Genomic DNA, 22437 nt, shown 5'->3' with positions numbered 1-22437 from the left:
TACATCCATTTTCTCACTTGATTTTGACAATATAATATTTCAATGTTATTACTAGTAGTATTTCATTAATTCATTATTAATATTTTAATTTTTTAAAAGAAATAGAGATGCATATTGGGTGGTTTGTCCAAGGTCACACAGTCACAGAATTAAGAATAGAACCCTCCTCTCTTGCCCATCTGGTAATTCAGTGTTCCATCATACTAGTAACATTAAAAAATAATAACTTTATTTTTACTTTGTGCTGTTGTAGGAAAAAGACCAAGTTTTCCTGGTAGAATCCCATGATCTCCAGATACAAAGAAGTCACTTTCCCTCCACTAGTCCCTGTTTCTTCTTCTATAAAATGATTAGGATTAGAATTTCATTTTCTCTACGGGCCCTTTTGGCTCCAATAATAATAATAATAATATTAGCTAACATTTACATATCCCTTTAATTTTTCAAAGCACCTTTATCTCATTTAATCTTCACAACAGCCTGGGAGGTAAGTTGTTTTTATCCCTACTTTACAGATAAGTTTAGCTGAGACAAACAGAAGTTAAGGTAATTGCCCAGAATCACATATGTAGTAAGTATCTGAGGCCAGATAGGAAATCAGTGCTCTATCTACTTCCTTGCCTAGCTGCCTAGGTTTATGAAAGTCTGTGTCCTATGTTTTAATTTCCCTTCCAACTCCAAAATTTCAGCACTCCATAATATCTAAGAAAACTTTAAAAGTTTGGAGACAATTTGTGACTTTTCCTTCTTGGTACAGTCTAAACAGTAGCAAGTTAGCCCTCCTAAAGGAAGTCTGAAAAGGATGTGGATAAGGGCAGGGTAGAGTAGTGAAAAACGAGAGAGAAAAACAGATTCCAAGCCAAAAGAAAAGCAGAAAAATAATCATCCATTTATTATCCTTCTGTGAAGCACTCCAGGGACACTGCTGAGCAAATCCAGGTATGAGGAGAGGGGTATTTAAAATGATAGTAAAAACTCATCTCTATAGTCCTTTCTATATATTACAAGATCCCTTTCCAACTCTAAATCAATTAGTCTAATTATCCTCACTTATTCCTCACAAATTATCCTCCTTAATTATCCTCACAAAAAATGGAAAAAAAAATAATGGGGAGAGGACTTGCCCAGTCACACATCTAATTAGTGCTAAAGACAAAAATAAGGTCTCCTGATTCCTAGTCTAGGCTCGATCCACAAAATTTGCTATAAGCCATTAATGATGGGATGCCTTCTCCAAACTAAAGGCATTTAAAGTGGGCACAGAACTCTCTAGAGTAGCAAAGAACTGGAAACAAAGTTGATGCCCATTTATTGGACAAAGCCTAATTGTGGTACGTGAATGTGGTGGAATATTTCTGCCTTATAAGAAATGATGATTAAGAAGAATTCAGGAAATTTATGTAAACAGATACAAAGTAGAGTAAACAGAACTAGGGAAACAGTATATATAATGACTGCAACTATATCGATGGAAAGAACAAGAAAAAGTTAAAAGTTGAGCACTGTGTAACTACAATGGCCAAACTCAGCCCCAAAGAAGAGGCATGGAAAGGCAGTTGTTCCAACCACAAATCCAAGTAAGGAACACTTGATTGATATGTTGTTTAGTTCAGTTAGTGGTGAATGTGGAGCTACTCAATGATTTATATTTTGCTGAATAGATGTTTTTTTTTCTCTTTTTTACTCTTATAAAGGATGATTCTCTGTTAGGGAGAGGCAAAGGATCTATTTTGATGAAGGTGATATAAAAACAAAAGATCTTTATAAAAATTTTTAAATAAAAATAGAGCATTAGAAAGAGTGATATTTAACACAGAAAAATCAAATCATGAATTGTTAGATCTCACTAGAGATAAGGTCCAGGGGCTTCCTGATTCTCCTTAAATTATGCCACCTAGGCCTAACCTGATTCTGTTCTCCCAATACATTCAATCTTTGTTCTGTGCTGGAAGATAGATGGATGAAACAATCCAGAATCCATAATATCATCTGAGACAAAGATGAGAACGTTGCCCTTTGTATCACCAACACAAAACACACCTTTGTGTTGGTCTGTCCTGGGGAAAGAGGAAACAGAAGAGGAAATCAATTCTAGAGACACTACTTTTGCCCTCCCTAGCAGCCTGAGACCAGAAAAACTTCAAATCAGGTCTTAAAATATGTTGACTGGGGACAACTAAGTGGCTCAGTGGATTGAGAGCCAGGCCTAGAGACAGGAAGTCCTATATTCAAATCTGACCTCAGACACTTCCTAGCTGTGTGATCCTAGGCAAGCCATTTAAGTCCATTGCCTAGCTCTTACTGTTCTCTTCTGCCTTGGAACCAATACAAGTACTGATTATAAGGCAGAAGATAAAGGGGTTGTTGTTTTTTTAATGTAGGCTATGATTGAAGAATAATTTTTAACAAAAACTAGGGTGGGGATGGGTGGGGCCAGAGCAGGTAACTAATGAGTTTACTTTCAATTGAATAACAACTTTGGCATGTAATATCATAGAAGCATAGGATGTACAGTGGCAAGTGCACTGGATTTGGAGTCAGAAAATCTGAATTAAAATCCTGGCTGTCTCCAACACTTTGTGAAATTTGCAGCACATCAGTTCCCTTTTTTGGGACTGAGCTTTATCATCTGTAAAATGTGGGACTTCTAATGCCCCTCCTAGCTCTAAATCTATGAATGTCTCTGGAAAGGAACTTAAATACCACCTGATTGGTACCATCTTCTCATTGTGGGGATGAGGAAATAAGACCATAGATGGGGAGTGAACAACTTGCTCAAAATCATGAAGCAAGTTATTCTTCTTCCATCCCTCACTTGGGAAAGAAAACTGGCTTTAGTGTCAGAGGATTTAAGTGGCACAAATTTGATTCAATAACTTCTAAGATCCCTTCCAACTCTAAAATCTACTATAATCCTTTGATGTATCTATCTATTTGGTACCAGATTCTACTTCCTATTCTTGGGATTCACATATGCAGATTTTATCCTTTCAGCAGGGATTCCCTAAGTCATAATGCTGTTGAACAGACAAGCATAGAAGGAAGATACCAAAGAAGGGCTCCTCTGCTCTAGGAAAAAAAATTTATCTTTAGTAATATTCTGATACGAGATAGGCTTAGAAACCAGTTCCTCTAACTCAAGAGCTGGTACTCTTTTCCATTATACTAGAGGTCCAAAGTCTTGATTATCATGGTTATAACCCACGTGTGCAAGAGTGGGTGACGAATCAGAATTGACTGACTGCCCCCTGGGCTGTCCTAAGCAAAGCGTCTGTTGTGATTGGACACATAAACTAAGAGGAAGGCACAGAAGTGATGAAAAAGAAGCTCCTTTAAAAGGGAGTGACAACTTCCTGTAACTCTCTTCTTGTTCATGTCTTGGACCTGAAGGAGCTCTGGCTGTCTGGCTAGGACTTTGGACATGATAAAACTGCTCTTAAATCTCTCTCTTAGAATTACATGTGGTGAGTGCAAAAAACTGGCTTTCCCCTGGATTTCTCTGAAAGAACTCTCCTTTCAAGAGAGGCTTAATAACTGAAGCTTTTACTTCATTCATCCCTAGCCCTCAGGCCTTGGCTCAAGGCTGAGCCCTTCTCCTACTGAGGACTAGTTAGTCCGGCCTGGGTTGAGCTGGCAGCCAGAGAAAATTATTTAGTGTGTTAGGCTAATTATCTTACCTTATCCTCTCCCTAATTTTCTTACTTTCTCTCTCTTCTCATTTGTAAATAAACTACCTATCATAAAAGTCATTTTGACTTAAGGTTTTCTCATTAGGAATTGATATTTATTCAATTCCTTGGCAACCAAACCATTTAATATTCATCCAACAAAAACCTCTTTTTACATGGTTGACCATAAACCACTGGGCCAACCTACCAGAGATTATAAAGTAAAGAAATAAGCAAATAATATTTTTGCACTTTTCCATCTGTCCCTTGTTATATCTATTTTATAATGACTATTCTCTTACAAATTAATTCTTCCTATCCTCTCCTCTCTATGGCTAAGTAGTAAGTGGGGTATAGGGGGCCTAAGAAGAAAAGTAAAGACTATAGCCATAAAGGATTTAATCTAGAACAAGTCCTCAGCCCCATTGACTCTAAGATCTTCCCTCACTATGTGTCTAAGTATGACCCATGACTGCAGGAACAGGAGGAATCCAAGGAATCAGTAGAATCCTAGACTGTGTGGCCATAGATACTAATGCCTTAACCAAAGTATCAAGGAATAAGACCATTTCACTAGGCCAATGGAGGACATATACAAGGCCAAGAACTATTTTTGTGATTGTTCAGTTGTTTTTAGTCATTTCCAACTCTTCAGAACCCCATCTGGGTTTTCTTGGCAAAGATACAAAAGTGGTTTTCCAAATCATTTTATAGATGAAGAAACTGAGGTCAACAGGGTTAAGTGACTTGTCCAGGGTCACACAGATAGTGTCTAAGACCAAATCTGAACTCAGAAAGATAAGTCTTCTTGACTCCAGGCCTAGTACTCTATCCAATGCACCACCTACCTGCCAAGGAACAAGTTAGTGCAATATCTAGGATGGGCCTTTGGCCAGACTCACCAGTAATCCATGACTAAGGCACAACTGTCCAGGTCAATAAAGATAAAAGACCTTTGGCATTTGTTTCCAGCAATGTCAAAGAATTCTGGAGAAGAATCAAAGAGAAACTGTGGTGAGCAAAACCAAACCCAATTGTTGCCCATCACTCTCAATCTCTAAACATGGAAATCAAGGCACAAAACTGACAACTGGCCTTCAACATCCATTCCAAGGCCCTCTGGTATTTTCTTCACCTAGGATTATAGAATCTTAAGAGTTGAAAGAGGCCTCAGAGGCATCTTGCATTCAAAAACACAGTCTAAACAGAGATTTCATGTTGGAAAGGACCTTAGAAATCCCCTAGTTATACCACATCACTTTTTCTTAACCCTTACTTTCTATCTTAGAATTAATAGTGGGTATTGGTTCCAGGGCAGAAGAATGGTAAGGATAATTTGCCCAGGGTCACGCAGCTAAGAAGCACGTCATTTTAAAGCTGGGGTAACTAGGGTGCAGAGATTCATCCCAAGTCCTCCAACTACAAATGTAGGAAATTTCCCATATACCGGGTCTATTATAATAATGCTTTGCAGATTTATGCAAAGCATTTACCTCATATATCAACTCTTTAAAGTAAATGGTAAAAAAAGTATTATCATGGTCGTTTTACAAAGAAGACTCAGATTCAGAGACTTTTTAAGTGACCTTCAAATATCATAAAGCTAATAAGCTTCTGAATCAGGGTTTGGATCCAGGTATTCTGACAATTCCAAAGTTCTTTCCATACATTTGCATTGCCCATATTTCAACCCCTGCTCTCCTAATTAACCTCAAGGATAGCATCACCAACAAAGGGTTTCTATTTAAACACTTCTAGTGACAGGGAACTTCCTACCAAATGGGGCAACTGTTTCATTTTCCATTGGCGCTATTAAACTGAAGTTCTCCTACATATATATCCTGCAATTTTTCCCTCTAGGGCTATATGGTTAGCAATGGATCCTTAACTAGAATCTAGATTTTTCTAATAAGTAATGTGCTTTTTTCTACTATAACTCTTTACCCAGACTCCTACTGAATTGTTCATAAAGATTAATGGAAACCTCTTTCTATTCATTTTAGAGGGATTATATTTATATTACTAATCACCAAGTACAAAGCCATTTCCCCTGGCTGAGCCTCAAAAACTATCTAATAATAGATAGATCATCTTCCCAAACAAAAAAGAGGTCTTGTAGAGCCTCTGAAGAAATAGTTAAGTCTGTTTCAATGGTCCAAATTGCCTATGCTTACCTAAATCCTGGTCAGTAGATGCAATTGCCATCAGGTTAATGTTGCCCAGACATACCATGTCGTTGACCCACATCTGCTGGGTGTGACGGCGATTTGTCTGGTCCAGCTAAGGAGGCAGAGAGGTTGATGAGCATTGGGCAATATGTCCATTAATAATAATCATAATTGGAGGCCAGTTTAGAGATGGAAGTCTTGGTTCAAAATCTGGCCTCAGATACTTCTTAGCTATGTGACCATGGGCATGTCACTTAACCCCTATTACCTAGCCCTTACCATCCTTCTGTCTTAGAACCACTACATAGTAAGGGTTGGGTTTTTTTTTTAATCATAATCCAACCTCCTCTTTATACAAATAAGGAAACTAAGGTCCAGAAGAGGGAAGAGGTAATATAAGGAAACTAAGGTCCAGAAGAGGGAAGAGGTAATAGCAGGGACTAGATTCAACTTTAGTCATAGGATCATAGGTGTAGAGCTGGAAGAGACCTTAGGGGCTGAGCCATCTTCCTTATAGATGAGGAAACCGGAGCCCAAAGAACTAAAGTGACTTTCCCTAAGTCACACAGATAGCAAATGATTGAACTGACATAATAACCCAGGACTGAGGAATGGCTAAATAGGCTGTGATGCACAAATGTGATGGGATACTACAATGTTACAAAAAATGAAAAAATAGACAATTTCAAAGAAAAAAGGAAAGATTCATATGAATTGATAAGTGAAATGAGCAGAACCAGAAGAACAATTTATAAATATAACAATGATATCATAGAAATTAACAGTTTTAAAGACTTTTATAAAACTGATAGAAAATAAAATTAAGAAAGCCAGAAAAACAATTTATATAATACTAACCACGATATAAAGCCAAATTTTGAAAGTTCTAAGAACTATGAGCAATATAATGACCATCCAGGATTTAAAAGGATCAGTGATGAAATATACTATCCACCCCATAATAGAAAAATAACATATTTTAGTGTACAGAATAAGCCACAAATATTTTTTTGCACACAGCCAATGAAAGAATTTGTTTTAGCCATTCCTCAATTGCCAAATGGTCAAGGGACATGAATAGGCAGTTTTCAGATGAAGAAATCAAAACTATCAATAAGCACATGAAAAAGTGTTCTAAAGTTCTCATAATTAGAGAAATGCAAATCAAAACAAGACTGAGGTACCACCTAAAACCTAGCAGACTGGCCAATAGGACAGTAAAGGAAAATAATAAATGTTGGAGGGATTGTGGCAAAATCAGAACACTAATGCATTGCTGGTGGAGTTGTAAATTAATCTAGCCATTCTGGAAGACAATTTGGAATTATGTGCAAAGGGCTTTAAAAGAATGCTTGCTTGCCCTTTGATCCAGCAATACCCACTACTAGGTTTGTACCCCAAAGGGATAATAAGGAAAAGTAAGACTGTTTCAAAAAATAAAAATTAATAAAACCCAGATCTCCTCTGACTACAAACCCAGGGTTCTTTCTACCACAACATTTTGTCTCCTTTGGTCACTCAGAAATACCAATTTAATTTTAATCACACTCCTGTCACCAACCAATATACAAGAGCTTCATTATAATGTCTACCTTGGTATCGTGGCCACAAGGCAAATGTGTAAAAAGGTTCTTTTGGTATTTCAAGAAACTAAACCCTCTAGGATAAAGTCCAAGGAGAATACTCTAGGAACCCATTTTTTAACTTTTAAAGAAAAATTCCTCTGAAGCTAAATTTTGCCACTGGAATTGAACTTTTATCAAACTCAAATTAGTCCTTTACCTAACTGTTGACCCTTATAAAAAAGCTACCTTCTCTGACTCCGTGGAGTTCTCACTTTGGGACAGAGAATGGAATCTAGTAAATGAATGAGTCAGGAATGGAAAGGAGTAGATCACAGAGGAAAGGAAAATAAGAATTTTGTTTTCTAAATGTATAGGCTTTAAGAAATAAAAATATTTGACAGTCTTGTAGTTTATCACAAGTTTGTCAGTGTCCATTGCCAGTTCACAAGTCTGGGGATATTTAGGATATTTAGGAATTTACAATTTAAGCAAGTAAAATTATCATCACACACACACACACACACACACACACACACACACACAGAGACACGGCAGAATTCAAAGAGCTCTGTGATTTTACAAGCATGAGGGTATTCTATCAATACAGACTAATACACAGAAGTAAACAAAGTTCTGAAGGAAACAAAGATGAACAAGGCAGCTTTGAAAGTAAGATATTATATTCACTATATACTTAAAAGGAAAAGCAAGCTGTTATCTAATAGAGATTTGCAGTCATATATAATCTTCATTTTCTGCTCTCATTTGTATATGGAAATGTTTTATTTGATATTGTTTAACTTCAAATTTTTTTAATGTTTAAAAAAAGACTTCATGCAAGATGAGTCTTCAAGTTAGCACTGAGGGTATGATTTCAATACACAAAGGGATAGCAACAGGCCATTCCAAGGGTGGAAGAATAGCATAATCAAAGGAACCAAGGTGAGAATGGGCAAGATCTAAATGAGGCACCATGTGGAGGCCCACTTAAAAGTAATGAAGGAGACCTAGTACTAAGAGATAACAAGTTGGGGGGAAAAAGTATAGCTTTAAATGTTTAATGAGTATGTGTTAACCCAGTTACTTTTTTTTAAATCTGATGAGTAATAGAAAGTCAATACAAACCCTGGAACAGGAGAATTTCATAATAAAGTTAGTATTTGAGGAAGATTAACATGGGGGTAGCTAGGTGGTACAGTGGATAGAGTGCTGGGCCTTGGGTCAAAAAGACTCATCTTACTGAGTTCAAATCTGGTCTAAGACACTTATTAGCTATGTGACCCTGAACAAGTCATTTAATGCTTTGCCTACATTCCCTCATTTACAAAATGAACTAAAAGAAGAAAATGGCAAACCATTCCAGTATCTTTGCCAAGAAAACCTCAGTCATGAAGAATCAGACACAATTGAAACAACTAAACAACGACATGTACCAGGCATTGTGCAAGGAACTTTACAAATATCTCATTTGATCTTCACAATCACTTTGTTTTATTATCATTTTATAATTGAGGAAAGTAAGGCAAACAGAAGTCAAATGACTTCCCTAGTGGGTCACACAGCTTTTAAGTATAAGGACAAATTTGAACTCAAGTCTTCCTGACTCAAGTCCAGCACTGTTTCCATTATGCCCCCTAGCTGCCTAAAAAGTAATAAATAAAAATAAACACCTGAGATTAACATTTGCTGAATTAAACAACCTGATTCTCTAATTGGCCCAGCCTTGTTCAAAATAAACTAGGCTACAAACATGAATCTTCTTTAAATGACTCTTTATCCCATTCCCTTCAGTGACCTAAAACCTTTTTTTAAGCTCCCAGTAGATATCTTTACCCCTCATTTTACAGAGAAAACAAAGACCATCTGCTGTGAGTTCCCTGTCCCCACTGCTCCACACCTTAAAATTCTCCTACCTCTTCACCTCTCTCCTCTTCTTTAACTTTAGGCTCTAAGGAAGAACCACTACTTTCAAGCTTGTAAACTGATTTCTGAACCCACCACTCAGCTGAAACAACTTTCTCCAAGCTATCTTAAGTACTAAATTCCTTGGTCTTTTCTAATCCTCTCTCCTTGATCTCTCTGCAGTCTTTGACATTCTTTACATAAGAACACATAAGGTGGTTCCATGAAGAGAGCACTGGACTTAGAATCAGGACAGTATAAGTTCAGATCTGGCCTTGTGTGACCCTGGACAAGTTACCTAACTTCTGCTTGCCTCAATTTTCTCACTTATTAAAATGGGAATTGCAGCACTTACTTCCCGAAGTTGTTGTGAGGATCAAATGAAATTATATTCATAAAGCACTTTTGCAAACTTAAAATGTTCTATAAACATTAACTGTTTTTATTTTACTCTCTTCTTCATTGGCTTCCATGACAATTCTCTCCCACAGAAGTTGATTTTTTATTCCTTCCCTTCATGTATTATGACAAGGCACCCCTTATGTCTGGAAAGCATTCATCCCTGTCCTCCCAATTTATCCTTCTCTTCCCTCAAGAATCAGCTTAGGAGCTACTTTCCATGATCCTCCCAATTACTAGAATTCATTCCTTCCTTAAATTATCTGGTATTATGCCTATTTGTATACATGTTGGCCTTCCCTAACAAAAGTCTCAACAAGATATAAGTTCCTTGAATGAGGGGGCTGTTTCAGTTTTTTCCTGTGTCCCAAACACAATGACTTGCTCATTGTAGACATTTAATAAAAGCTTATTGAACTGTACTACATTAAATTACATGGACAGTCCGGAGCAGCTGAAAGGACTCATCCCAGAACTGAAGGATCCCATCTTTTGTGACAGTAAGAAAGCGCCCACTCGATCCCTTATACGGACTGGCTAAGAACTGCAGCTTCACAATCTCATGTCCATGATTCCTGGATGGGGAAAACAAATAAAAGAGAAAGAAGAAAGATTTTTTTTTAATGATCTGATTATACCACAAGACTGCAAAAGGGGCAGGGTAGGGGGAGTGGCAACAAAGATAATTCTTGTGAAAGAAAAAAAGGGAAGAAAGGGAAGAAATTTAACTGTTTTTGTAAAGGTTCCTTCACAACCTTCTCTTCCCTTCATCATCCTTATACACTAATTTTAGTTAATTAAGGTTTATAGCCTATCAATTATACACACTAGAGAAGGGGGAAAAAAAGAACCTTTCTCTGGTCTTAACCTGATAAGAATATGGAGAAAGCAGCAAGTTTATCTTTGGATATACAATAGGCTGTCAGAACAAAGGACTGAACAATTTCACAACCCTTTTCTATTGGAAATAAACTCTAAACGAAAATTATAGTGTAATGAACACAAATTGAGTTCTGAAATAATATTCCAATTACCATGCTCATTGCACAGATGTTGGGAATGGAAATGTGTTCCAGTGGTAGGAAGTGAAGGGGCAGAAGTGAGGGAAGGTATACAAATCATAACAATCTTATCAGAGAAGCAAGAATTTTAAAACAATTCCAATTTCCCTACAAACGGTTTGGGAAAGCTAGCTACAGACTCAGATGAAGGGAAGGGCACATAAGGGAATCCTCAAGTTGGAAGGAACTCATTTTTGCCTCATCCAACCCCTAAGTTAAGCATGAATCCCCTCTAAAACATACGAAGTCAGCAGTCTACTTAAGGACCTCTACTGACAAGGAACTCAAAATCTTACAAGGAGGCCATTCAATCAGTAGCCATCCTTAACTGTTAGGAAGTTTTTCCTTAGTGACCTCACTCTTAAGAGTGATCTCGATAGAGAACTTACTAGAGTGAAATGGTACTTTAAGATCACAGACTGGTCCTTGTCCCCCAGTGGGGCCAAGAAGACAAAGACAAATATCTCTCACATTAACAACTCTTCAGGTATTTTAGAGCTACTCAAAGTGACACAATGTACAGAGTACTGGGCCTGGAGTCAGGAAGACATCATCCTGAGTTCAAATCTGTCTCACACAGCAGCTCTGTGACCCTGAGCAAGTCACTTAACTCTGTCTCAGTTTCCTCATCTGTAAAATGAGCTGGAGAAGGAAATGGCAAAAGGAAATCTTTGCTAAGAAAACTTCAAATGGAGTCACAAAGAGTCCAGACTGAAACAACTGATCAACAACAACAGGGACACTTACCTTTGAATAATGTATACCTAATGCTTTAATAAAGTGCTTTGCGAGGGCAGCTGGATAGCTCAGTGATTGAGATCCAGGCCTAGAGATGGGAGGTCCTAGGTTCAAATCTGCCCTCAGACACTTGTGCTTGCTGTGTGACCCTGGGCAAGTCACTTAATCCCAATTGCCTAGCTCTTACCACTCTTCTGCCTTGGAACCAGTGTCCAGTATTGATTCTAAGATGGAAGGTAAGGATTTAAAAGAAATTAAAATAAATTTAAAAAAATAAAAGTGCTTTGCAAATGCTTTTATTCCATTTTTAAAAAGACAATTTTACTACAAGGATTCCTTGAAAGAATCTCAGGGACCCTCAAAGAACTGTGGATCACATTTTGGGAACCACTGCTCTAGGCTAAACACCCTCAATTCTTCCAAGTGATTTTCTTTGTTCTCAAGCCCTCGCCCCATCCTACTCCTCCTTCCATTGGCAAGCACAAGCCTGTGAACATCCCACTTAAAAGATGGCACCCTGGTGGGCAGCTCAGTGGACTGAGAGCCAGGCCTAGAGACAGGAGATCCTGGATTCAAATCTGGCCTCTGGCACTTCCTAGTTGTGTGACCCCAAGCAAATCACTTAACCCCCACATTGCCTAGCCCTTACCACTCTTCTACCTTGGAACCAATACATAGAATTGATTCTGAGAAAGATTAAAAAAAAAAAAAAAAGATGGCCCCCAGAATGGAATGCAATATTCTTCCTGGTCTCACCAAAACACAGCCCTATAGGACTACCAGCTCCCTCATTTAGGATGCTCTACTTCTGTGTCACCTAAAATTTAACTAACTTTTCTAACGCACACAACTAAGATTTCCAAGCTTCTGTCACACCAAGTGCTCTCTAGCAATATCTCCTCATCTTATGCTTATGTAGCTGACTTTGGGGAATCTAAGCACAGGACTTTGCCCTGATCCCCATTGTGTCTTATTCTGTTAGATGTGACTCATTTTACCAGCCTGTCAGGCTCTATATGAAGCTTGATTCTGTCATCAATTAGGAGAGGGCAGTAATGAGGCTAGAACTCAGGTCTTCCAAGTCTTAGCCCTGTGTTCTTATACTTCAGTAGGACTAAGGTAGTAACAACTCATGGGTTCTAATTATTAAGCACTTTGCAAACCTTAAAGCACTACATAGAAGCTGGTGGTTATTACTATACCCTCTTCTTCCTTGGCTTCCATGTCAATTTTCTCCATGATGTTGACTCTGCATTTCTTGCCTTCATGTATTATGACATGACATCCCCTATGTTTGATCTATCCCTGTCCTCCCATTTCATCCTCCTCTTCTCTCAAGTATCAGCACAGGAGCTACCTCCCCTGATCCAGCTGGTTGCTTGCTCCCTCCTTCAATTATCCTGAATTTCTATTGAGAAAAAGAATTATCAAGTCATTTCGTTCTATTTAAATATCTCTACATCTCTGCTTAAACCCACAGTTCCTAGTTGCTAAGAATAAGTTATGATAACTACAACAGTTCTCAATTATAGACCCTCTCCTGGCCTAACATAGGCCAGAATTATCACTATAGAGATGCCTCAGTTTCTTCTTCTGTCAAGTAGAGATAATGAAGAAAGAGCTTTGTATACCCTGTGAGGTAGGTAATGAGAATAGCATCATTCTCATTTGAATTAAAATGAAGTTCAGGGAAGTTATAACTTGTTTTAACTCACAGCAAGGAAACACTAGAGATGGAATATCTGTCTGGGTTCAGTGCTCTTTCTACTACATAATGATTCCTTAGTACAAAAGCTTTTTTGAATGAAGCTGTTTGTTAAACTTATAGAAGAGGATGTAAGATTTCTTACAGGGGAACAATCCTCATAGGTGGTTGTAGACGTAGTCGATACTGGCCTTTCCTCATGTCTTCCTTCCCTTGAAATTCCCGCATCAGGTAATCCAGATATTTGCGCTAAATCAAGAAAAAAGCACAAGGAAAGGAAATGTTAGCATCTTAGAACAATGCTTGGCATGGAAAGCTCTTTTTGTTGTTGTTTAATCATTTTTCAGTCATGTCTAACTCTTCTGATCCCATTTGAGGTTTTCTTAGCAAAAACTATGGTTTGCCAGAATTGTTTGCTATTTCCTTCTCCAGTTCATTTTACCTATGAGAAAACTGAGACAAACAGGATTAAATGACTTGTTCAAGGTTGTCACACAGCTAGTAAGTATCTGAGGCCAAATTTGAACTCAGGTCTTCCTGACTCCAGACCCAGCACTCTACCCACTGCATCACCAAGCTATTCAGTTAAAGACTAAGTATTCCTCTTTCACCCTGCTGGAAGTGCTAGGAATATTAGCGACCCTAATTCCACTTTTGATCAGCAAGGGAGCTTTGACCTATACTTAGGCCAGTTAGCTCCTCCTCCTAAGGCAATCTGTGAGCCTCTTGTTCCTGGGAGCTCACTATATATTGGTGCCAGACTGTATGCAGCTACCAAATTGGTTTAGCCCACTTTAGCTGAGAACTCTGAAGCTCAAGAGAACTGCCAGCCTCAACCTCCTTCATAACATTCCATCCTAGGAACAGTAAGTTTTTAACAAAAGCTTTTTTTTTTAATCATGCATTTATAATAGCTTCTGGTAATATGAGGCAAGTTTTTAAAAAAATAATCACCCTCACTCACTACTCACAAAACTCTTGAATTACTCTGGAATTCATAGATCTCTAGACCAAATCTTCAAAGAGAATAAGACAAGAAACAAGACATTTTGATTTAGTGTTATTCCATAACCTGAGCTTTTTAAAAATTAATGTTCAAGGGTCAGAACCCAAGAGGTCCTGGGTTCAAATCTCATCTCATATACTTCCTAGCTACATGACCCTGGGAAAATCACTTATTTGCCATTGCCTAGCCCTAACCACTCTTCTACTTTGGGACCAATACACATAAGATGGAGTCATTGTGGTCCACTCACTTCCCATAATTAACCATTTGCTATACTATAATCCCCTGCTTTTGTGTGACATCTTACTTCATTAGATTGTAATCTGATTGAGGGCAGGAACTATCTTACATTTTTCTAGATTTGTATCCCCAGTACTTAGAATAGTGCCTGACACATAGTAGGTTACTTAATAAATGTTTATGACAATTCATCAAAGACTATGACCAAATGAGATAATAAAAATACTTATCATAATATCTGGCACAAACTAAGCATTCTGTAAATGATTATCCCTTCCTTTCCCTCCTGTTCAATATTGTTATCTATGACTTTGGATGAAGGAATGTATGTCATGCTTGCTAGAGATACAGATGGAATAAAATCTATAAGGACAGCTGACATGTTTTATGACAAAATTAGAATCTACAAGAATCTCAACAAACTAGAACAGCAGGCTAAATTTAAAATTATTAAATGCAATAAAGACAAGTATTCAAGTTCTGTATTTTGGAATCAGAAAAGCAATTTCATAAGTCCAAGATGAAAGAAACATAGGTTTCAACAGTTCCAATGAAATAAAAGTCCCAAGCTTGGCAAGGGGAAGGCAGCAGGGGGGAGAAGTTCTGAAAGTTTAGTGACGGAAAAAGCTTAATGTCAATGATGTAACGTGAAGGTAAAAAGCAAATGCTATCCCAAATGACATTAAGAGAGGCGTGATATCCTGAACAGGGAAGATAATTGTTTCATTATAACTCATGTCTTGGTCAGGTCACATCTGTATGGCTGTATTCTAGTTCTGAGCCACATTTTAGGAATGGCATCAAACAGATGAAGTATATATCCAGAAGAGAGAAACCAAAAACATGAGAGGAGGCTAGGATAAAGGAACTAACAATGTTTAGCCTGAAGAAGAAAAGAATTAAAGGAGAAAGGGGAAAAGAACATTATAGTAATCTTTAAGCCCTTTGAGAGCTATCATGTGGAAAAGGAATTAGACTTGTTCTACTAAGCCCCAGATGGCAGAACTAGCAAGTATAATTGGAATTTACAAAGAGCTGAATTTAGGCTTCATGTAAGGAAAAGCTTCCTAACAATTAGAGCTATCCAAAATGTAATGAACTTTTTTAGTACAGTCATGGACACTCCCATCAAAGGTTCAATTAGAAGCTAGGACATCCAGGGGTAGAGCCAAGATGTAGGAATAAAGAAGCATTCAACTGAGATCTTCCAATGTTCCTTTCTAAACAATTTAAGATAAAATTAAAATCAAATCAAATTGAATTTTGGAGTGACAGCCAACAAAAAGTCAAAGTGACATATTTTTCCTGTGCAAGACAATAGAGAAGGTCATAAAAAGATTTGTGACACAGGAGAGGAAGGTGGCCCAGAGCCCACCTGGATGAAACACAGTGGTGGGGATTAGGTGATGGTGACAAAAGTAGCAGCCGCTTTGGGAGCTTTCAAGTCAGAAAGAGTATGAGGACCTGGAAACTGGTCAGAAAGAGATTACAGAGATCCCTTATGCTAGCACTGGACATGGGACCAGACAATGTGTACAAACATATTGCTTATACTCTATTGCTTATACTCATTTCTGGGTCATCTTTCAAGGGCAGAGTAAAGTGCCTTTGGTCAAGAGAGAGGGGGAGCCCTGAGAGGCAACTGTTTGGCAACTCCATTGCCTATATCCTCTTATGAGTCACAGTTCAAAGGTGGAGAGGAACACTTTCAGTCAAGAGGGTATGGAAACCCTAAGGGGGAATATCACTTCTAGTCCCAAGGGAGGAAGGCCTTAAGAAGTAATATTGATTGCAATCCCAAGGGATCAGAGGCAAACTTTCCTGGCTAAAGACCAAAATACAGAGAAATAAAGAAGTGAAACATACATCTCCCCAGATCCCTCAGAAGCACCAAAAACTCCCCAAACCCCAGAACTAACTGTGGATACAGCAGCACAAAAAAGCCTGAAGTTCCCATGCTGGGAACAGAGCACAACATTAACATAAACTTCAAAATCAAGAAATAGGATGGAAAAATAAACAAACAACCAAGATAGAACCTGTCAATCCAACTGATGGGAAGTACAACTGAGAGACTAATGAGACTAGAGTGAGGTGGTATAGTGGAGTTTTACTGGAGGAAAGGAAGGGCAAGGGGGGTTTCTTATGCCAGTAGAAAGGGTTATGAGGTCTCATCTGAGTGGAGGAGAGTGGAATTGGGAAAGGAGGAGCAAGGAGGGAGACCAGCCTCAGTAAAGATGGCTGCTGAGTCTCCACCTGAGTGGAGATGGGTCTAGACTCTTATAGGATTGTTGTCAGGGCTGAGGCAATCTGTGTTGCCTCTACTGGTCAAGTTGGGCTACTTGGGTGAAGTTTATTGGATGGTCCTAAGAGGGTGGGAAGTTCCCAGGAATGGTGTCCAGCCATGCAGGACAGGCTAAGGAACAGACAGAGTCTTGGTGTTCTGCCAGGTTGAGGCAGCTGCTGGAGTGAGGGGGCCTATTAGTTTTGGTAAGAATTGAGAGAAGGGGAGGGAGGTTTAGTCCCATAGTCTATCCACTAACCATAAAAAATTCCTATGGTGACAGGGAAGATCAGTAAACAAACTCAAAAGAAGACAGTGAAATCAAAGCAATTACAAGCAAAACCTCAAAGAAAAAAATGTGAATTGGACTCAAACCCAACAAGAATTCCTGGAAGAGCTAAAAAATTTGGCTCAAAATCAAATAACAGTGGTACAGAAAAAACTAAGTAAAGAAATGAAAACAAAGGAAAATAATTATGAAAAGACAACTTACAACTTGGGGAAAAAAGCATATGCACACAAAAAAAAATACTGAAGAGAACAACACTTTAAAAAACAGAATTGGCCAAATGGAAAAAGAGGACAAGATGAATGAGATGGATAAATAGTGTCATGGGCTTGCATAGATTTCAGAAAATAGTGGAGGATAGAATGGTCTGGCTTGCTATGGTCCATGGTATCATAAAGAGTCATCAAACATGACTGAACTGAAAAATAATAACAACAAAACTCTACAAAGCAATGGCAGAAATAATCTAGTGGTGAGAATCCAGAATGCATACCTTGGAAGTTTTGATTCCATGAAGATAGAAAATAGAGACAAGACAATTATTGAAATCATGAACTAGAAAATGAAAATCTAGAGTAGACAAAGAGGGAGGATAATAATGAGAAAAAGAGAACTTCTCTCTGTTAAGGGGTACAAAAATGAAATTTTAAAAACTAATTAATAGAATCATATGAAGAAGAGAGAGAAAAAAATCTACTTGATTAACTGAGAAAAAAATCAGGGGAGAAAGAATTAGGTAAAAGCAAGAAAAATGATAAGCAAATCCCAAAAGAAAAGAGATAACAAATGGAGGGGAGGATAGGGAAAAGGAGAAGAAAGCCAGTGGGACTAGGACCCCCTTAAAAAAGCAAACTAAATTAACTGAAGAAACAATACTGTGTCTACAGTGGAAGGTGGGGGAGAGAAACAACTTTTTAAAATACTAGAGTCAAATGGCAGAACCTAACTATATATAAAACTATAAACCTAACTCGGAACTTTAAATGTGAATGTATAAAACCATCCAACAAAATAAAAAAGAATGCTTAGAAAACAAAACCTACAATCTTATGTTTATAAGAAATACATTTAAAAAACAAAGATATACACAAAATCAAAACAGAAGGGGTAGGGGAAAAATTCACTAAAGGATCTAGTGAATCCAAAAAAAAAAAGAAAGAAAAAAACAAGAGCTATAGTCATGCTATCTGACAAAGCAAAAACAAACATTCAAAAAATAAAAAGGAATAAAAAGGGAAACCACATTATACAAAAAGGAACCATCAATTTTTTTTTTTATCCTGGGACTCCATTCTAGGAGCATAGGGCCACAACCAGTAGGCAATGGGTCGCTCAGGGTCACCCAGCTGGGAAGTGTCTGAGGCCAGATTTGAACCTAGGACCTTTCGTCTCTAGGCCTGGCTCTCAATCCACTGAGCTAGCCCAGCTGCCCCTACTTTAGGTTGCAGTTTCTTTAGCAGATGTAGTTTTTACAGGATGGGGTTGCTAGCCCCACGCCCAACCCTCCTCCTTTTTTCATCCGGGCTAGGGACCTCCTGGCCCAGGAGTGGTAAGGGTGGGGAACCATCAGTAGCAAACCAATACTATTAATAAATGTGTATGCCCCAAGTGCCTTAGCAGTCAAATTCATAAAGGAAACTAACTGAACTACAAGATGACAGTAGCACATAGACAGTGTAAGAGGGAGATTTAGGTATTTTATAGATATGTATTTAAAGTGTGGCCGCCAGGAATCAACAATTCAGGTTGATTCCGTAATTAAATCAAACCCAAATCAGCATCGGGTTAAGGCAGTTTATTTACAATTAGGAAGGTGGTAAAGGTATAGGAATAAAGAAAAACGGAGAGGCTAGTCCAGGCCTGCAGAGGCCTGGACTAGAGAGAAAGTTAAAAGGCTAAATAAATTAGGCTGCAAGCCACAAGGCCTAACAACCAGACAGGCTAGTGCCTACTTAAGGCAGAGTTTGGAAGCGGCCCAGGTAGGCCAAGGAAGTCAGCCTAACTTACCCACGTGACCATTCAGAGTAGAAGCTGCCTGAGGTCTCAGGAGATCCTTCAGCACCAAGTTCAAGGAGGGAACTGCCTCCACAAGAAGTAACCAACATACTTAAAGAGATAATGTCTTTCGTCACTTCCCATGGGTCCACCTCTAATTCAAGTGGATAAATGGCAAGCCTCTGCACTGATTTTGGACTGCCTAAAGGGCAGTCCCTTGTTCTTGATTTGTTACTTATTGTCACGTGTGGGTAGCTCGTCCAGGAGGTGAGGATTACTTCATTTCTATGCCTAGGGTAGGTAGATTTTTGACTATGAATCGGCTAGAGTTAATTCCATTTACACAACAGTGACATGAACAGTTAAGAGTAACAAGAGACTTCATTATCTTTCTCACAATTCTGGATAAGTCTACTAGAAATATAAAAACAACAATATAAACCTAAGGAAAATTGATACTAAATGGTGTTAGTTATTAGTAACATTTCTTTGTGAAATGATTTTCCCCTTAACCTGCTTCTAAGCTAAGGTGACTATCAAGTTATCAAACTGGGCTGGGACCTTTTGTCTTTTGTTAAGATCTTTAAAGGATTAAAGACAGGGCTGATCAACCATGTTAAACTTTGACCCATTTGAAAGTAGGTAGGTGGTCTGTCATGTGGCTGGAGTGTGCTACTATTTTCCCAAAACCCACTTCCCCATGACGAAATAATGAGGGAGGCATTGAGGTCTCTGAGTCTACCTCCTCTTTTCAAATATCCATCCACCAATGGGGACTGCCAGGGGAGGTCCAAGGGATGATCTGTCAGGCCTTTCAGAAAGTGGACATATCTCCTTTAAAGGAGAGAGTCAAGTCTCATTCAAGATCTTTTCACTTAAGACGCTGGCAAAAGATCCATTCCTTGTCAATGAGCTTGCATGCCCCCATTAGTGCAACAATGTTATTCTTGGGTCTTATGTGGGCTGAAATGTCCCCCAAGCCCTGCCAAGTAGCTATGCACAATCAAAAGAACATAGAAACACTAGCTAGTTGATTAAAATGGGGCTACCTTTCATATAAGACATATGAGCTGCTTAGATTCACAATTATGAGAAAACTCCCATCAGTCTTTAGACATCACCTAGGCCCTTGGTAGGAGTTTCTGGACAACAAGTACAAGTGGTTCAGTTTCTCAATCACACAGGACTAGGTTCAAACAATGCTCAATTTCCAAACTCAATTTCTTACTGTGTGCAAAAAAAGAGCAAAAGAGGCCTAAAGTTGCCCAGGATATTTAACATATCATTAGGATCCCATTTACATTGCAGTTTGCTCCCCCCTTAGTGGGAAAACAGAGTGAACCATGGGTAAAACTATGCAGATTTAAGGTGGACCATGGGTAATAAAAATAAAAAGCATTCTTGAAAAAACCATATTCACCCTTTTACTCACTCTACCTTTTATTTTTACCTTTATTCTCTCATTCTTATCTTTACTTACCATACACACCTCCTTACTTTATCTTAATTAATTACTCAGTATACTAGCTACTCTATTCTATATTCTTTTAGAATAAAGCTTTTTTCCTTAGGAATGGAGTCAGTTTGAGCTATCAATCAATTCTTTGGATGAGTATTAAAATCCATCAGGTCCAGACATTATAATTCTGAATAAATTGCTAGAGAAACAAGAGCTTAATGACTTACAGTATCTTCTAAATGGGACTACAAATACATATATATATATATCTTAGCACCACATGGAATCTTTACAAAAACTGACCACCTATTAGGCCAATTAGAGAAATTGAATACAAATGTAAAAAGGCAGAAATTGTTAATACATCTTTTACAGACCATAGCATGATAAAAATAGTCATTGGTTCAGGGATCATAAATGAAAGACAAAGACTCAAATGGAAATATTAGTTGAAATCTTAAATAATTAATGGATCAAAAGACAAATCATAGAAACAATAATTATGTGAAATTATAATGATGAAACAATATACAAAAATTTCTGAGATGCAGCTGAAGCAGTCCTTGGAGGGAAAATATGCCCACAAACATGCATTAACAAAACTTAAAGAAAGAATTAATGAGCTGAACGTGTATTTTTAAAAATTAGAATCCCAATGAAATAAGCAAACCTAAAATAAGAATAATAGATAAATAGGAAACAAAAAAAACTAAAGATAAAACTAAAAGTTGGTTTTTTTAAACCCGTACTTTCTATCTTGGAATTAATAAGTAATAAGAGCTAGACAATGTGTGTGTGTGTGTGGGGGGGGGGGGTATAAGTGACTTGTCCAGGATCTTGCAGCTAGGAAGTATCTGAGGCCAAATTTGAATCCAGGACTTCCCAACTCTAAGTCTGAGCCACCCAGCTGCCCCTAAAAGTTGATTTTTTTAAACAGTTACTAAAATTGATAAACCCTTAGCTAATCTAATTAAAAAGAATAGGGGGGAAATCAAACCAATAAAATAGTAAATTAGAAAAATAAAATCACAACAAAACCAGAATAAAAATAACTGGAATATATTGGGCACAGTTATAAACTAACAAAATTAAGCATACAAAAGAAATAAAGGAATGCCTTCAACAATATAAAATATCCAAACTACCAGAAGACCAAAGAGAAATCTTAAAGAACTTAATCTCAGGAAAGGAAATATATCCAACTATAAAGGAACTACCCAAAGGAAAAAACTGTTAGTCTTGATGGATTAATTCCCAAGAGATTTTATTAAACTCTTGTTTTAAGTATCCATGTTTCAAAAGTAATTCTCAAAAAATTGAGAAAGCATTCTACTAGAATCATTTTTTAAAACAAATACCTAAAACTAGGGAAAGATAAATAAAACACAAAAAAAAAAACTATAGGCCAACATCAATAATTCATTTTGACTCAAAAATTTGTAGAGTAGGTTTTTTTTTGGAACAGACAAAAGGGCAGATTAGCCTGGCGGCCACCACCAGGTTTCTGATACCATAAAGCCTTTTAGAAGCCCCTTGCTTCTACTGATAAACTGCATTGCCACCGCTGCACTGCCCATCTCTCCCGATGCTTTGCCTGGGCAAACTCCTTCCTGTCCCTGCCACTGCTGCCTCCCAAACATCACTGATTCCCCGAGGGTCCTGCATGGATGGGTGAGATTAATCCCCTTTCCCTTTAACCAACTCAGGGCTGAGTAGCAACTGGGAACAGCTGCGAAGCCAGGCCCGACCCATTACCTCACTGCTGCCAGGTAAGCCAGGCTTTTAGCAACAATCAACCAGCCCTCACAGAGTTCCACCTAATGAGACGGGTCTCTACTGGCTTCCACCCCCTGACTCCCTGCCTCCTGAGGTGGCTACCTGCACTACCCCCACCCACCCACCACCAGCACCACTACCTACCACCACCACCCATCACACCATCCCTTCCCCCTGTGAGG

The 22437-nt window shown here is 38.2% G+C and overlaps 1 protein-coding gene across 1 annotated transcript in view; it reads right to left on the bottom strand.

The window, feature by feature from the left end:
- The window catches only part of EFCAB8 (EF-hand calcium binding domain 8), a 122846-nt gene that overhangs the window by 72120 nt on the left and 28289 nt on the right, over positions 1 to 22437 (bottom strand). Inside the window, exons 5-9 of the mRNA XM_044659787.1 lie at positions 13352 to 13455; positions 10139 to 10277; positions 5843 to 5948; positions 4571 to 4655; positions 1906 to 2057 (exon numbers count right to left, since the gene is read on the bottom strand). Of these exons, the coding sequence (XP_044515722.1) occupies positions 1906 to 2057; positions 4571 to 4655; positions 5843 to 5948; positions 10139 to 10277; positions 13352 to 13455 (586 nt within the window). The remainder of the gene's footprint in view (positions 1 to 1905; positions 2058 to 4570; positions 4656 to 5842; positions 5949 to 10138; positions 10278 to 13351; positions 13456 to 22437) is intronic.

Source organism: Gracilinanus agilis, chromosome 2 (assembly GCF_016433145.1).
Source record: "Gracilinanus agilis isolate LMUSP501 chromosome 2, AgileGrace, whole genome shotgun sequence".
In the NCBI taxonomy this organism is placed as follows: domain Eukaryota; kingdom Metazoa; phylum Chordata; class Mammalia; order Didelphimorphia; family Didelphidae; genus Gracilinanus; species Gracilinanus agilis.
Note: the sequence above shows the minus strand (reverse complement) of the source record. Positions and strands in the feature narration are given on the sequence as shown.